At 47.6% G+C, this 10,902-nt stretch overlaps 1 protein-coding gene across 3 annotated transcripts in view; it reads left to right on the plus strand.

Moving 5' to 3' along the window:
* CHRM3 (cholinergic receptor muscarinic 3) overlaps positions 1-10,547 on the plus strand; it is a 502,304-nt gene extending 491,757 nt beyond the window's left edge. For all 3 annotated transcript variants that reach the window (XM_059170341.1, XM_059170340.1, XM_059170342.1), the window contains one exon: positions 6,474-10,547. In XM_059170341.1, coding sequence (XP_059026324.1) covers positions 6,493-8,265 — 1,773 coding nt within the window. In that variant the 5' untranslated portion in view covers positions 6,474-6,492 and the 3' untranslated portion in view covers positions 8,266-10,547. The remainder of the gene's footprint in view (positions 1-6,473) is intronic.
* The last annotated feature ends 355 nt before the right edge of the window (positions 10,548-10,902 follow it).

Here is a 10,902-nt window from a genome sequence, read left to right on the forward strand (position 1 = left end):
CTCTGCGTTCTGCTGTTTCCGACGCCCCACATAGGTGACTCGTGTGGTATTTGCCCTTATGGGACTGGTTTATCTCAGGAAGCACCACGTCCTTGGGTTCCCCCATATTGTCACATTTCCTTTTCGAAGGCTGAGAAGTAGTCCGCATGTGCACGCACTGCATTTCCTTCACCCGTTCGTCCGTCCGTCGATGTCTAGTTTGTTTCTCTGTCTCGGCTACTGTCTGAGAGCGCTACAATGGACAGGGGAGGGCTGAGAGCACTCGAAGATGCTCATTTCAGTTCTGTGGAAGCGTGGCCAAGGACTTTCATGAAGCTCCTCCTCCGTGTTTCCTCAGGAGAGCTTTATAGTCGCACGTCCTATGTGCAAGTCTTGTGTCCATTTGTGTTGGTTTTGTGTTGACTTTTGTGTATGGTATAGGACTGGGGTCCAGTTTCGTTCCTTTGCCCGCGGCTGTCCGGTCTTCCCGGGGTCCTTTGTGGAAGAGGCTGTCCTTTTCTTGTTGTGTTCTTGGCTTCCCCTGTCAAAGATCAATTGACCGTATATACACGGATGTTTGTAAGCCCTCTTTCTGATGACACCGGTCTGTGTGTCTGTTTAGGCCGGTTTCATACTCTTAATTACCATGGCTTAGTGATCTTTTTTTTTAAATCAGGGATTGTGGGGCGCCCGGGTGGCTCAGTGAGTTAAGCCTCTGCCTTCGGCTCAGGTCATGATCTCAGGGTGCTGGGATCGAGCCCCACATTGGGCTCTCTGCTCAGCGGGGAGCCTGCTTCCCTCTCTCTCTCTCTGCCTCTCTGCCTACTTGTGATCTCTATCAAATAAATAAATAAAATCTTTTTAAAAAAAACAACTTTAAAAAACTTAAATCAGGGATTGTGTTTTCTCTAGCTTTGTTCTTCTTTCTCGATGGTTTTGGATCTTCAGGGTCCTTTGTGGTTCCATATAGGTAATCCATTTTTACGGAGTAAGAAGTGTGGTCTCAGAGAAGTTAGGCCTTTGGCCAAATTTTCCCTCCTTCTCAGCCAACCCCAAACTCAGACCCAAAACAAACAGGCTCTGAGACCATGGTTCTTAACTACCTTTCATTGCTTTCCAATAAAAAGTTATTAATGAAAATACCAGCTTCATTTTTTTTAAAAGATTTTATTATTTGACAGAAAGACAGTGGGAGAGGGAACACAAGCAGGAGGAGGGAGAGAAGGAGAGGCAGACTCCCTGCTGTGCGAAGAGCCTGATGCGGGACTGGATCCCAGGACCCTGAGACCATGACCTAAGCCAAAGGCAGGCGCCTAATGACTGAGCCGCCCAGGCACCCATAGCCTCGTATTTATTAACAGAAGTGATTTCCATGCATCTCATTGTCTTATAGCATCACAGGAGTGCCCGTGATTTCCTAGACATTTCTCCCCTTGTAGCTATAAGTCATAACAGGTTTTAATAATGTGCTTTTGCCCATAATTTCCACTTCCTACTCGGAAGGCTTTTTCTTCAATGACATGTTCACCTGCCGGATTCACATCCTCCTTTTTGCTTTCACACATATGAAGGTATCAGGAGACAACTATAGTTATCTGGAGTGAATGAATGATCATTAACTATTAACTTATTAATTATTGTCCTTTGGATGGTATACCATATGGGGGGATGACAGGTCACTCTCCTTGAAGGGTCCTTTTGCAACAGGAAAAATCCTGCTCATTTCACAGTCTCTATCTGTGGTATGATGGACGGAAACGGGAATGTTTTTAAAATAAGAAAAAGCACCTATCTGAAATTTTGTGGGGTATTTGATATTGAATTGGTTTCGAATTATAAAGAGAACAATGGCCACTGGTAGACGTGCCAAAGAATTTAGGTCAAAGATCATCTGCCTAACAGTGTGTGATTCACAGAGTTTCTAGTGATTAGCCAAGAAGCCGCTAGGTTCCAGGAGCCCCGGAGCGGGTATCTAATGAACCCAATACAGAGAGCTGGTCCCACCCATGGGTAGGACTCAACTCTGGTTTCTTTTATATTCTGTGTTCTCACAAGGGATAGTTGGAATGAAATATTGTATAATTTGTGGTGTTCTACAGAATCACAGCATGAAATGAACCAAAAGAAAAGAATTGCTCTAAGGCATGTTTCTAAAATCCCTACTTACAATCTCCACTGACATTGGTCAGCTGAGCAAATTATTTGGCTCTTGAATTCTTACACACATAATGTGATTTGACATGTTGTGTGTAATTTGCACGGAACAATTTGACATTGCCTAAAATATGTGGTGCTTTTAAAAAACTATTATATTCAGATGCCATATCTCATCTATGCGGTAAGTCTGTGGAGGGGAGAGTCCCGACTTCCCGAATTCAGTGGCACCGGTGCGAATGACCTAAAGTTACCAGTGGTTCTGTGAGAGGCGCTGACGTTGAGGGTGGCGGTTATGTTAGTTGGGACCGTTTGGGCGGCAGATGGCAATAACCTGCCTCAGCAGTGAAGGCAACAGAGGAAATGGTTGGCTCCCATAACCTGCAAAGTCAAGGGGGAACTTGACTTCAGGAGTTGCTAGGTCCAGGTTTTTTGAGAAGACATCATGGTCTTGCTGTCTCCACACTCCACATTGCCTGCCATCTCTCTCCTCTACATTTGCTTGCTTCTCAGATTTTCCACGAGCATATAAATGGGTTACCAGTGCCTAAAAATCCCAAGAACATAGAGTTCCCCTCTCTCTTTCCCAAATCTGTATCAGCTCCTCTCCTTAACTTACCGCTCCTGCTGGCATGTTCTTCAGGCCCACTGCTGAAGCAGAGGAGGCAGGGACCGTGTACTGGATGCCCTTCCAGAAATACTTACTGTGGAGGACAGGGCATTTCCAAAAGGATGGCTGAAGGAAAGACACAGAGCAGACACCCACTGTCTGACATTGACAAGAAGAACAAAGAGGAAAGGAGATGTATCATCAACACAAACATTACTGGCCATTACAGTTATTTATAAGAAAATCGGCAAGGCAGGAGCTATGAAAGTTAGTCAACAGAACATGATCAGCATCACGGGACAGGATGACAGAGACTTAGAAGGTGTTTTAAGAATTTTAGGGCACCTGGGTGGCTCAGTGGGTTAAGCCTCTGCCTTTGGCTCAGGTCATGATCTCAGGGTCCTGGGATCGAACCCCACATCAGGCCCCCTGCTTGTCAGGGAGCCTGCTTCCCCCTCTCTCTCTGCCTGCCTCTCTGCCTACTTATGATCTCTCTCTGTCAAATAAATAAATAAAATCTTTTTTAAAAAATTTAAAATTTAAAACAAAAAAAGAATTTTAAAAGGTGCTGTGGGAGGTCATGTGAGATTCAGAGCACACCCCAGGGGCCGGAGCAGGGAGCAGGAGGGAGGGAGGGAAGAATGTAGTATGGGTCGCAGTCCAAACCAAGCATGGACAAGAAACTTAGCCACTATGTCTAGGAAGCTTTGGAGCTTTGGAGTGAAAGACACTGGGGAGAGAAAGCTGTCCAGAAGGTGTGTAGAAGATCAGCAGGGCTAAGGGGCAGATCAGAGAGAAATGCAGGACTAAGGGTGGTCGTAGGAAGGAGAAAGTAATACTCATGGGCACATGTTGGGGAGGACACCTCGCCTCCCCAGGAGGAAGTGGCTGTTAAACTCAAGGACAGGACTTCAAGCTGAGGTGTCTGGTTTCAGATGGGTCTGTTCTCCTCTATCCGTGTGGCTGTAGGTGTGACGGGGAAAATGGGCAGACACCCTGTAGGAACTGTGGGAACCTGGGAAGCAGGTGGAGGCAGAGATAGATAGATACCCTGCATTTGCATCTGGGAAGAAACCCTCAATGCAATCCAGTACCCCAACAGCATGTAGCATTTCCCAAATACAGACAGTCCTCGGTGGGAGTGAGCTAGAGGTAACGGCAAGTTGACTGCCCCAACAAAACCCTCAGGAGTGAAAAGAAGTAAGGAAGAAAACCCCATCCATCACCCATAATTGGAAATCAGTGCCTTGTGGGGAATTTCATCTCTGGATTATACAGGTGTTCTTTTCTGTAACAGAACAATATGTTAGAATATTTAGACTATTTTTTTTCTATTTTCAAATAGTGCTGAAGTAAATATATATAAGTGTATATATGTATGTAAGTGTATATAAAATTATATGTGCATGTTGTGTATGTCCAACCACTTAGGTATTTTATGTGTAGGTAAACACACACCCACAATACATAAGTACCTCACATACATGCATCAGCTCCTGGGATCTGGGAATTTGTGCATGATTCTAACAGATGCTGCTAAATCACCTGTCACATTGTCAACCAATTTACACTGTAGCCACGACCACAAAATTCTGTCCTTCACACCTGTCCACACTGCCTGCCTCCAATCATTTGTATTTTGCTCATCTTTTAGGTGACAAATGGAATCTCATCTAATTTTTAATGCACATTAACTCTACTTTAAGGAGGCAGATAACACATTTTAGCCAGTTGGAACAGGCTAGTTGTATGCGGCATCTGGATAGACCGGTGGAGAGTTAGAGAAACATCACAGTGCGACTCAGAGTGGGGGGGCTCGAGATGATCTGGGTGAGAATCTCTCCCCCCTCCTCCCTCATGCATCGGCCTGATCTCTGGACACATTACTTAACTCTCCGTGTCTCCATTTCTCATAAAATGTGATTATTTTAAGGATTCAATGAGATAAAGCATGTGGTGATTTGCACAATGTCTGTCACGTAGGAAGTGTCCGATCTATATTCTCTTTGGATCACTTATTATTGCACTGTGTTGGGCTTTGGGCATCCTGAAAGCCAGAGCAAAGTGGGTTCATTGTTCAAGAAGAAGAGGAGTAAAATAACAATAGACGTGACACTTCTGTCGCACATTGCTCTGTGTCAGGCTCCGTACTAAGCCCCGGACATATATTAAAACATTTCAGTGAAGGGGTGCCTGGGTGGCTCAGTGGGTTAAAGCCTCTGCCTTCGGCTCGGGTCATGATCCCAGGGTTCTGGGATCGAGCCCCGTATCGGACTCTGCTCAGCGGGGGGCCTGCTTCCTCCTCTCTCTCTATCTGCCTCTCTGCCTGCTTGTGACCTCTGTCTGTCAAATAAATAAATAAATAAAATCTTTAAAAAAAAAAACATTTCAGTGAAAAACAAAGTCTCTTTGACCACTTACTATTGAATTCTAGGTTAAAGTTCTCAACAGTTTATTTCACTAAGCAGAATGTTTCATTCTTATTTGTCTATGAGGCACGTGGTTCACCAAAATAGTTAAGTCACCCCCAGAAAGTGGCTGACCTTCCTTTAGGACTGCAAAGCTCTCCTGCCACTCGCTGAGGCCACTCCAGAAGGCGGCGTGTGAATCTGATGGCTCTCTGTGGAAAGACTTAATGTGGGGCTCTTGCCAGGGGATATGTGTACCTGCTCATATGTGACAGTTTACAGTTGAACCCTGTTTAGATTAAGAGCCTAAACACAACACAAGTGCTCCCAAGAGTATTGTGCTAGGATTATCGATGCTGAATTCACAGGACGACACTTGTTGAGGAAGGATTTTGGGTCAAGTGCACCGTGGCTGCTGATGTGAGCAATCTAAGGGGAGAAGGCGGGTCCCACCCAGAGCTGTCCAAGACAGCCTGGAGGTCTTCCTGGTGATGTTCTCACTGGAGCATCTCACTTATTTATGTATTTTGGTTAACAAGCGTTTGAAGGAACTAGCTGAAGTTCTGCAAGCCTTTGTACACAAACGTGTGCGTGTGGGTGCTAAAATACTTTCTCGTCGCCAAAGGGAAACTGTCCAAATACTGGAAATATCCAAAACTTGGTTTGGTCAGTACAGAATATTCTGGCAAAGCTACTTCATATTATCAAGCAGATAACAGCTGCCTTGTATACTGTTATCAACCGTTACACAGAACCAACACGCTGCTTCTCTAGCCACGTCTTGAGGTGACCCAGTGTGTAGTGATTCACACCCGTTTCCTCCCTTGTTCCGGGATGAGGCTTCTCATGCCCAGGGAGGCTTAAACGCTTGCCGACTCCCTAACACTGCGTATGCCTCTAGCCTGGGAGAGGCCCAGGTCCGGCCAGACTAAATGCAGGTGAATAAGACCAGTGTATCGCATAAGCAGCACAGACACATCTCCTCTTTCCCCCTTTCTCTTTAAAATAAGAGAAGGAAGACTTTGTTGGGGGAGCGCATGACGTGGAAGTGTAGGTGGAATAGCTTAGAAATAGGGAGAGTGTGGATGGAAAGAACAAGGCACAAGCAGGTGCATGTCACCTGCTAACTGTGCTCAGATTGGTCTCCCCTAGCTCCAGGCCCCTCACTTTTCAAGTAAGAGAAAGAGCTGGATGTTTCTGGCCCGAGAGTAAGCCTCATGTCAGAGGTCTCCCATGGGTTTTAAAAGTTGTGCAGTGCAAAGAACCAATCCAAAGAAGGCAGACATTCTCCTAATGGCGCTTCTTCTCTCTTCTCTCCCCAGACTATGTCCGAGAATCACAATGAGCTGGCACACTAACAGTACAACCTCACCTTTGTTTCCAAACATCAGCTCGCCCTGGGTGCATAGCCCCTCAGATGCTGGGCTGCCCCCAGGCACAGCCACTCACCTTGGCAGCTACAACGTCTCTCGGGCGGCCGGGAATTTCTCCTCTGCCAATGACACCACCAGTGACCCGCTGGGAGGCCACACCATCTGGCAGGTGGTCTTCATCGCCTTCTTAACGGGTGTCCTGGCCTTGGTGACCATCATCGGCAACATCCTGGTGATCGTGGCCTTCAAGGTCAACAAGCAGCTGAAGACGGTCAATAACTACTTCCTCTTAAGTCTGGCCTGTGCCGATCTGATTATTGGGGTCATTTCCATGAACCTGTTTACCACCTACATCATCATGAATCGGTGGGCTTTAGGAAACTTGGCCTGTGACCTCTGGCTCTCCATTGACTATGTGGCCAGCAATGCCTCGGTCATGAACCTTCTGGTCATTAGCTTTGACAGGTACTTCTCCATCACGCGGCCGCTCACGTACCGAGCCAAACGAACGACAAAACGAGCTGGCGTGATGATCGGCCTGGCATGGGTCATCTCCTTTGTCCTCTGGGCCCCGGCCATCCTGTTCTGGCAGTACTTTGTCGGGAAGAGGACGGTGCCACCCGGCGAGTGTTTCATCCAGTTCCTCAGCGAGCCCACCATCACGTTCGGGACGGCCATCGCCGCCTTCTACATGCCTGTCACCATCATGACTATTTTATACTGGAGAATCTATAAGGAGACCGAGAAACGTACCAAAGAGCTCGCTGGGCTGCAGGCCTCGGGGACAGATGCAGAGGCCGAGAACTTTGTCCACCCCACAGGCAGCTCTCGGAGCTGCAGCAGCTATGAGCTGCAGCAGCAGAGCCTGAAACGCTCGGCCCGGAGGAAGTACGGCGGCTGCCACTTCTGGTTCGCCACCAAGAGCTGGAAGCCCAGCGCGGAACAGATGGATCCCGACCACAGCAGCAGCGACAGCTGGAATAACAACGACGCAGCCGCCTCCCTGGAGAATTCGGCCTCTTCCGACGAGGAGGACATCGGCTCGGAGACCCGCGCCATCTACTCCATCGTGCTCAAGCTGCCCGGGCACAGCACCATCCTCAACTCCACCAAGCTACCCTCCTCGGACAACTTGCAGGTGCCCGACCAGGCGCTGGGGGCAGCCGACCCACAGAGGAAAGCTGGCAAGCTGCAGGCCCAGAAGAGCATGGACGATGGCGCCGGCTTCCAGAAAAGCTTCTCCAAGCTCCCCATCCAGCTAGAGTCCGCCGTGGACACAGCCAAGGCGTCGGAGGCCAACTCCTCGGTGGGCAAGTCCACGGCCACTCTACCTCTGTCCTTCAAGGAGGCCACTCTGGCCAAGAGGTTTGCTCTGAAGACCCGAAGCCAAATCACCAAGCGGAAGCGGATGTCCCTCATCAAGGAGAAGAAGGCGGCGCAGACGCTCAGTGCCATCTTGCTGGCCTTCATCATCACCTGGACCCCGTACAACATCATGGTTCTGGTGAACACCTTTTGTGACAGCTGCATACCCAAAACCTATTGGAATCTGGGCTACTGGCTGTGCTACATCAACAGCACCGTGAACCCCGTGTGCTATGCGCTGTGTAACAAAACATTCCGAACCACTTTCAAGATGCTGCTGCTCTGCCAGTGCGACCGGCGGCGGCGGCGGAAGCAGCAGTACCAGCAGAGACAGTCCGTCATCTTCCACAAGCGCGTGCCCGAGCAGGCCTTGTAGGGGGGGCTCGGCCCAGCGTGGCGGCCACGCGCACGCATCCACCCGCAGACCTCCGGGGGGCGCCAGCCGGCAGTGGGGTGATTGCCGGGGTGATCAAAAGGGGTTTGTCTTTTTATCACCCAGATATGAAGGAAGCTGCCTGTTTACTGACCCAGTGAATAAACCCATTTTAATATAGAAAGACACCAAGTCAGCAAAAAAACAAAACAAAACATATTCCTAAATATAAAGAAATTTATTCTGAAATAGACTTTGGTTTTTTTTTCCCTCAAAGAGGGGGGAAAAATGTTTCATAGCAATTCCACACCCAAATCTGTCTGCTGGGTTCTCTGAATCCCCGTTAGTGCGGGAAATCTTAGCTGACCATCACTAGCTGAGCCCGGGGGCCACGTTCCTTCCGAGGAGCCCATGCAGGGCGATCCAGGTCCCACAGGGAACATGTCAGGCTAGTGAATCAGTGGTTCAGAAATTACTTCATACGTTGTAAAGCTGAACCTTCTTGTCCCAATAGAGCTTCCCCGTCTTCTTTGGTGTGTTGTTCAACTCCACTTGTGGACTTGATTCTTGCAAAGTACTATTTCGTGCATTTCCAGTTTCGTACCAATAAAAATATACAAGTATATATATATATGTGTGTGTGTGTGTGTGAGAGAGAGAGAGACTTCTGCACACACACACAGTGTATATAATATACTGGGAATCACTGAGCTGGCAAATTATTCTTGCAATATATGCTTTCAGTACTTTGATAACTGAAGTTCTCTAGGATCCTGACACAACATAAAAGTGAAATAAACCCAGTGTAATATTTTGGAAACCAGGGCTTTTTTTTTTTTTCCCCCACAAACCATCCCGGGGAATGCAGCAGCGCACATTCAGACTCTTGAGTATAAGCCGTGTAAGCCGGGTGCTTTGCTGATCTCGACAGAGCTCCAGCAAACTGGAGCCCCTCTGAGCAAGCCCCACCCACGAACCACGTCCACAGGGTTGAATCTAACTGTCCAAATCTCAATGTTGCCCAACAGTGTTGCCCAACAAAATTTCTGCTATCTCAGCTGCTTGAAACTCATCATGTCGCACTTGAATGTCACACGCAGCAATATCTATGGCAAAGTGCCCCAGTGACACCGTGGGGGCGGGGGGAGAACGTGGTGTTGGAGGTCCTGCTACCTGTCCCCTTCTAGATGCAAAAGGGCATCCCCCTGCATTACCTAGCTGTGGCCAGCGCTCTCCGGGGTTCCTTGCACAACACTCAGTCACAGTGGGGTTCGGGAAGTCTCCTGTCCTCCGAAGAAAGTATTAACACTTTTTAAAAAGTATTTCTTCAAGTTGATTTCCTTAACCTTTTGAAAAAAATGATTCTGTATCTCCTTTGAATTGATCCAAAAGCTCAATGTTGTACTAGGGGGGTGGGTGGGAAGGGTTGCCACCGTGGCTTGTCATTTTTGTCACTGTTGTAGTTGTTGGGGTTCCTTCCTTTCCTTTCACCGGGGCAGTGTGGGGAGCGGGAGGGGAGGGGGCGGGGTGGGGGGGTCGAGAAGAAATCTCACCTCTGTACAGGGCCTCGGGTCGTGGACCCCGGGCCGGGGTAGAAGCTGCTTCTGTGTTCACTGTGAGCTGGTGTTTACAGGTGACAACAGTGGGTGTGGGCTCAGTGGTGTCTGTGTTTCTGAACTATTTAATTTCATGTTCTGTTTATATGAAGAAATATTTATGCATACTTCACCAAGTGTCTATTTAATGTTGATAAATATTACCCTTCGGTCTTCAGCCGTGGTGTCCCTCGAAAGTGATTCTTTCAGGTCCCCCCAAGCAATCAGTGCGGTCCGTCGAGCTTTTCACAAGGCTGAGGAGAAGACGACGGCCATCCTGCTGGCAGCAACAAGTCCCTAGCTCCTGGGGAATAAAAAGTCAACTGTGACTTTGACAGAAACGTGGAAAAACCACTCTTTCGTTGAACCCGATGGGAAATGAACGAAGCAACCCTCCACCTTGGTGTTTGAAATTACATGACAATGGTAAAAAATAAATAAATAAACCAGATCAGCGTAATTGAAAGAAAAAAAAATTATATATATATATATATATATATATATATATATATATATATATAATTTTGGGCCCACATTCAACCAAAGAACAAGAAAAACCAGAGACTATTTTCTAATACATAGAGCAAACTACGGAATGTTCTGTGATCCACTTGTGAACGTCTGGTGAGCAACAGCATCTCTGTTTTCCTACTCTGGTTGGCCTGACACTAATAAACATATGAATGCTGATCCCAGTGTCCCTGGGCATCCGTGATTCCCCTTCTTTTTGAAACTCCTGTCCTGCCTTCCTCCCAAAGGGCTGTTTCCTGTATTTCCAACAAAATTAGAGAGCATTACGTTTGAGAAATGGACAAACCCCGAGCTTTGGCACAACCACGAAGGTCAGTAGCAGCTTGGCTTGAACCTGATCCTCTCCTGACCCTGTCCTTTCCTTAATGCTGATGATGGCAGAAAAGAAACTACTCCAAGCCTTTTGCTCTCCCATTTTAAAATCTCTTATGGATAAAAGCTGTTTCTGTATGCTAAGTACTTCCTGTGTCTGTAGAAAGGTATGGCCAACTCTTAGGAAGTTTTCTGAGAAGGA

Source organism: Mustela lutreola, chromosome 4 (genome assembly GCF_030435805.1).
Source record: "Mustela lutreola isolate mMusLut2 chromosome 4, mMusLut2.pri, whole genome shotgun sequence".
Classification (NCBI taxonomy): Eukaryota; Metazoa; Chordata; class Mammalia; order Carnivora; family Mustelidae; genus Mustela; species Mustela lutreola.